Source organism: Triticum dicoccoides, chromosome 7A, assembly GCF_002162155.2.
Source record: "Triticum dicoccoides isolate Atlit2015 ecotype Zavitan chromosome 7A, WEW_v2.0, whole genome shotgun sequence".
NCBI lineage: Eukaryota > Viridiplantae > Streptophyta > Magnoliopsida > Poales > Poaceae > Triticum > Triticum dicoccoides.
Genome location: NC_041392.1, coordinates 2,054,600 through 2,060,668, shown reverse-complemented (window position 1 = coordinate 2,060,668; position 6,069 = coordinate 2,054,600). Strand labels below are relative to the sequence as shown.

Genomic DNA, 6,069 nt, shown 5'->3' with positions numbered 1-6,069 from the left:
GCGACATTAGGGGCATGGAAGGGCAGAAAGTAGGGAAGCCATCGAGGAGATAAGACGGATGGTGATCGTTGCCTCCCATGGATTGGAGAAGAGTGGTCGATGTCATGACCGGCTGGCATGACGAGGAGGATGGATTATAACATGAGTATGACGATGAGAGGAATTGGCAGATCGATGGTGGCAGCTGCTGCTGTTCCTGTCAAGAAATTAAACCAAGTTCGCAATGTTATTGTGATCGTCGAATAATAACTGGGTTGCAAATAATTAATTGTGCTAATTAGCACTGCGATTGAATGAGTGAGTGAGTGGTCTGTATGTGTATATGTACCTCAAAAGGGAGTGAAGGCCCAGCTGAGTGATGACCAACAAATACTCCATTAGTATTCTCAAGCCCAGAAGTTGAGCAGGCATTGCTCCAATCATCACAGCTGAAGCTGCTGTTGCTGGTGCCTCTTTGATCTCCTACTATTGTTGTTGTTGTTCCACTCGCATCGCATATCTGAGGTCCATCCTCCATGAATGTATTGAGAGAGTGCACGACAAATTAACAGAATGAGTACTCATGCGCCATCCTAGTTAAGAAGTAAGAAAGAGATATTCAATCGGAATTAGCCTTCGATTCCTCGAGGCAGCGAAAGCTATCTTGGCAAGCATTGTTGGCTTTAATTGTGTGCTAGAAATGATGGAAGGTTTTTAGTTGATTCAATTATGTCTGTACAATTTTCTCAATTAGGGAAAGACATCATTTCTCCATCATATACTCCATTACTAAATGAAAGTTATTTTCAGATTCTTAAATTGGAAGATTGACAATTAGCCTCGACCCATTTGAAGTATGTAGCAGTCCCCTGTTCTCCTTGAAAAAGCTAGATTGCAGCTGCACATTTTTCATTCTCAAATGACTACATTTTGTAAAAAGGAAATCCTTCAGCTGTGTTTTTTTTTTGGTTTCTTCGCTCCCCCTTTTCAAAAAATAAAGTTTTTGGTTTCTTCAGGCTTCACTGGTTCTGCAGCATATGTGTCTGCATTTTTATCTAGAATTTTTTTGGCTTTTCTGTGTGGTTTATACAGTCAAACCAACCAACATATGCGTTGAATAGCGATTAGAAGATAATCTCAGTCATGTCAGTCAGACAAAGATCCAAGCTTGGCGCCGCAAAAATTGAGCAATCTTTCAGAGGAGAAGTGAAAATGCATGGTACCCTTCATTAATCATCGATCCACCATTACATGCATGTACCAGGTGATAGTAGATATTCATTTTTTTACATCACAGATAGCACACTCCCCACTCCATATATTGTCATCATTCTCACTCACTCACTCACTCTCACTCACTTTGTATATATTGTGATGATTCCCTTGATCGATACATAGCAGCACTACACACTGAATTTAGTCAGTGGATCACACACAAGAATGTATCACGCAATCAAACTGTCCACGTAAGAATTGGCACACAAGACAAGATCATCAGGGAAAGTGAGTGTGTCTCTCAATTGCATATATATAGCGTAGCAAAAAAAAAAGAAGTGAAATTTAGAAATAAAGATGTTGATGTACCTGAACCTCCTGCATGATTTGGGGCAGCTTTTCAGCGAGCCAGGCGTCGAAGTCCTCCTGCGACGAGGGGGCCTCGACGGAGAGGATGCGGAGGATCTCGGCGGGCGAGGGGCACCCGGTGTACTCCTCCACGATGGAGCCGCCGCCCGGCGGGGCCAGGCGGTCGGCGCAGTCGCCGCAGAGCGTGGACCGGTTGCCGGCCATCTGGCAGCGGACCGCGGCGCGGGCGACGCCGCAGGCGTCGCAGATCGGGGCGCGCGGGTGGAGGGACGTGACATCGTTGACGCCGTGCACGGCGCCGTCGCACTCGAGGCAGAGCCGCGCGCCGTCGGCGGAGCAGTAGACGACGGCGCGCTCGGTGCCGCAGTTGGTGCAGGCGGACGACGGGGGCTGCTGCTGCTGCTGCTGCTGCTGGTGGTGGTGGTGGTGGTCTGCCATTACGGTGGCGCGTGAGGAGAGTCTTGATGGCACTCCACATTCATCTACCAGCAGCGCATCCGCAGTGCAGTTGGCAGGGGCGGCGGTGGCGAGTGGAGGGGCGGATTGGGCGGCGGCGCCGGCGAGAGGGGGAGTGGTGAAATAGGCAGCGGGGGAGTGAGGAGGAGAGGCCGGGAAGGTTCTTGGCGGTTGGTTGGTAACCGCCAAGTCCGATCGACAGGTAGCGTGCATGGAGTTCTCTCGAGACGTGCGTCCAGCAGCTTCCTTTCCAGCTGGAGTGGTAACCAACCGCCACTCCCGACGGACCCGTCCCAAGACGTGTCTAGACTTACTGTGTGAGATTTATTCCTCTTTTCTCTTTTTGATTGATCAAAAGAAAAGGCTATGTCAAAAGATCAAGGATAAGTAGTGCAGATATTTTGGTTGGAGAGAAACGAAATCTCAAGTAGTGGAGTATGTTAATTTTAGTACAGAGTGTTGTGGAGTTTGGTTGGTGTCACATGTCACATGATTGAGTCGTCGGTCTTGTAATTAACAGTCCTATAAATAGAGGTGCTCCCTGCAAGGAGACAACTATCTCCACTTCTATATAAAGATCATGGATGAGTAGAAGAGATAAGTAGTGGCGACTTTTTGCGTGGAGAGAAAAGAAACCCCAAAATAGGCAATGTTAAGTCAACTAATTTTAGTAGAGTGCTTGTGGAGTTCTATTTGTGTCACATGTGGATCGTAGGTGTCATAAAAATCTTACAAATAGAGGCACTCTCTAAGATCGGATCAAGACGGTTATTCATCGCCCTTATCATGTTCGTTTGTTTTGGGTATTCGCACGTTAATCCCCACGTGGTCTATCGGAATACGCATATTCGTGTTTTGCATACATGCATGTTTCTGGAAGTTTTCCTCATACTTGCATGTTCATGTATTTAGGTGGCAACAATGCAGTTTAGGATTAAGAACATGTGTGTAAAGAACTCGGGTTTAAAACTGGATTCGTAATATATGACGGATCGGTGTGTAACAGAATATAAGAGAATAATAATGTAGAGTAAGCATGACAAATGTGTGTGTGTAGAATAAATGAGTATATCTTTTTTTATTAAGAGTGTGCAAAGCACTTTGTTATGTTACGCATGGTGGTTTCGAGAGATAGGTTACAGTCAGGAGTGAAGGTGACATTTAGTGAACTTGTATATCTAAACATAAAAATAAACTGCCAGTAAACACTTAGCAGAAAATAAAATGAGAATGTGAAAATACATTTATAAAAGTAGCAAAATGTAAGGGACTATATGTACTGAAAACTATCTTAGACAAATTATGAGCGCTAATGGACGGCCACTGGATCCCAGAGAGCTCAGCCAGGTCTAGTGAAAGTTTCACATACCGATTTCGAATAACTAATTTCACACATAAGTAACCAGCTTGACAAATCACCAGTTTCACATACTGAAATACATTGAGTGAAATAACTAGCTTGAAACACTGAATTTAAACGTGTTTTAAATGTATCAAAGATTAGTCTTACTCTGAAGGTGTTGGTACCAGGAGCTCAATATATTTAAAAAAATCAAAAATGAAACTATAGTTTAAAATATATGAATGATTGAAATAAAATCTCTTGGATTTCATTCATTTCATAAAACCGGATTTCACACACTTAAAAGATTGTTTTCAATCATTTCAAAAAATACATTTCACTTATTTAAAAAAATATTTCAATCATTCTAAAAAGATTTCTTTCATTTCAAAAAACCAATTTCACTCCTTTCTATTGAAAGACATGTTTCAATTATTTCCAAAAGATAATTTCACTCATTGCAAATAATTAATTTCAGTCATTTCAAGAAACTGGTGTATGTAAATTATAACTGAAACTAAATGAGTGAAAGAAGCATCAACAAAAAACACACTGAATCGGACTCCAGATCGACGTGCGTCCAATAGCCTCCTTTCTTGTTGGAGTCGTAACCGCCACTCCTGACAGACCCGTGCTGCCTTCCTCACGATCCCATGCATGTGCATGTTTCTCAATGAACCCCAAATTCTTGATTAGTTAAAAACGTGTGACAAGATATTTCTAGACTTTGCGATGTTTCCTGTTCTATTTTCTCTTTGAAAAAACAGGCTATGTCAAAAGTGCAAGGATAAGTAGTGGAGATATTTTGGTTGGGGAGAAAATAAATCTCAAATAGTGGAGTATGTTAATTTTAGTACAAAGGGTTGTGGAGTTTGGTTAGTGTCACATGTCACGTGATTAATTCGTCGGTCTCTTCTACCAGTCCTATAAATAAGGTGCTCCCTACAAGGAGACAACTATCTCTAGTTCTATATAATTAAAGATCAAGGATGAGTAGTAGAGATAAGAAGTGGAGACATTTTGCAGGGAGAGAATAGAAATCCCAAAATAGGCAATGTTAAGTCAACTAATTTTAGGAGAGTGCTTGTGGAGTTCTATTTGTGTCACATGTGGATCGTAGGTCTCATTTAGAAACATTACAACCGAGCACTTTTCCAGCCCTCTCAGGCTATTAGTATCTCAACCGTCGGATCTGCACTTCTAGGCGTTTTTGGCCGTTGGATGCACCTTCCACCCAGCCGGGAGCCCTAAATGGACTGGGCCGATGCTCCGGCAACAAAATCAGCGATCTGCTGTTGTTTGGGCCTGCCGGGCATGAGCAGTCCTCCCCTCGCCCCCACTCCCTGACGGCCTGTCCTCTCGTCTCTCGTCTCTCGTCTGGGATTCAATTGCCCAGCAACCGCCGAAATCCCCATCCCCATCCGTGGAAGGACGCCTCTTCTTCGCCCAGCCGCCGCCATCCTCCTTCTCACGTTTTTACCCTCGAGATGCAACAGGAAGAATCCCCTCCCCGCACCCTCCACTCCAACCGATCCCTCCAGGTGCGCCGCCGCTGTGGTCGTATCCGCAGAGAGAAATAGAGAGAGGTGTGGTGAAAATGTCAACGGCGGGCCAAACGGATCGCCAAGCACATCATGCGGAGTGGAGCTACTCAGATCGCTGCCCTTCTAGACCGAGCCTCCAAATCTCGCACGAAAATAGGAGATCATGGCGAAGGAGGCGGCCGGAGTCACTTCCTCCATCCGTCCTCTACAAGTCTGTGTGTCTCTCCTACTTCTGTGCATCCTCCGTCACCGACCAAACCAGTCTCATTCCAATCCCTCGTGTGCGAGTGATCGCCTGATGCGAAGCGACACGAAGCCACGCGTGCTTCACCGATCGATGCGGGGCGAGGCGGTGTAGGGCTTCACCGATCGATGCAGGGCGAGGCGATGTAGGAAGCCGATGCGGGGAAGGAGAGGGGTTTGGAAGCGGCTGTCGTGGCGCGCTGGTTGAACTCGCAAGGGCTACTATGTGGTTGCAGCAGACACCTCTCGTGGAAAACCTAGGCTAGGCACCGACTTCACCGTTCTGGTCCTTCGGACCCGATCTGAATCTCTTCCTGCTTGTGAAGTAGGTCGTCAGCCACATGTCTGTTGCCATCCAAGTTCCAAGATGGCCTCTGCCCTGCTGCACTTACTACACGCTGGTCGTCCTTGCCTACAGGTACATCTCAAGATGGCCGCCGCCCTGCTGCACTTGCTCCATGTTGGTAGTTGCTTGCCTACAGGTACAGTTCTCCTTCCCCCTTATGCCATATGCCTAGGCCATAGGGGAATGCCATGCTTCAGACCATGAAAACACGAGAATCATCCCAAAAGAAATGGCTGTAGACACTCTCATGCAGCTTGCTAGGTCTTAGAATATCTGCTTTACGCGAGAGCTTTGACATGATACAAGGCCCCTCACAATTATCACTGGTACACTCGATTTAATCATGTGAGTTCCATTGTATCTATTTAATCATTTTTTTCTACTTGTTCAAGATATTCCAAATAAACTCAAATTTCTCTTAATTCTTTTATGTACAGTTTGATCGTTTTCTGAAGTGTAAAATTTATGTTGGTGATACTTTTTTAATTGGTTCTTTCTCTTTTACAGAATTGAGCAGAAAGAAAAGAATATGATTTTTTGTTTGCTTTAACAATGAAAGGTTCGTACTTGGAAAA

The 6,069-nt window shown here is 45.0% G+C and overlaps 1 protein-coding gene across 1 annotated transcript in view; it reads right to left on the bottom strand.

The window, feature by feature from the left end:
• Positions 1-2,001, bottom strand: part of LOC119329830 — a 3,361-nt gene extending 1,360 nt beyond the window's left edge. Inside the window, exons 1-3 of the mRNA XM_037602923.1 lie at positions 1,564-2,001; positions 329-499; positions 6-196 (exon numbers count right to left, since the gene is read on the bottom strand). Coding sequence (XP_037458820.1) covers positions 6-196; positions 329-499; positions 1,564-2,001 — 800 coding nt within the window. The remainder of the gene's footprint in view (positions 1-5; positions 197-328; positions 500-1,563) is intronic.
• Between the last annotated feature and the right edge of the window lie 4,068 nt (positions 2,002-6,069).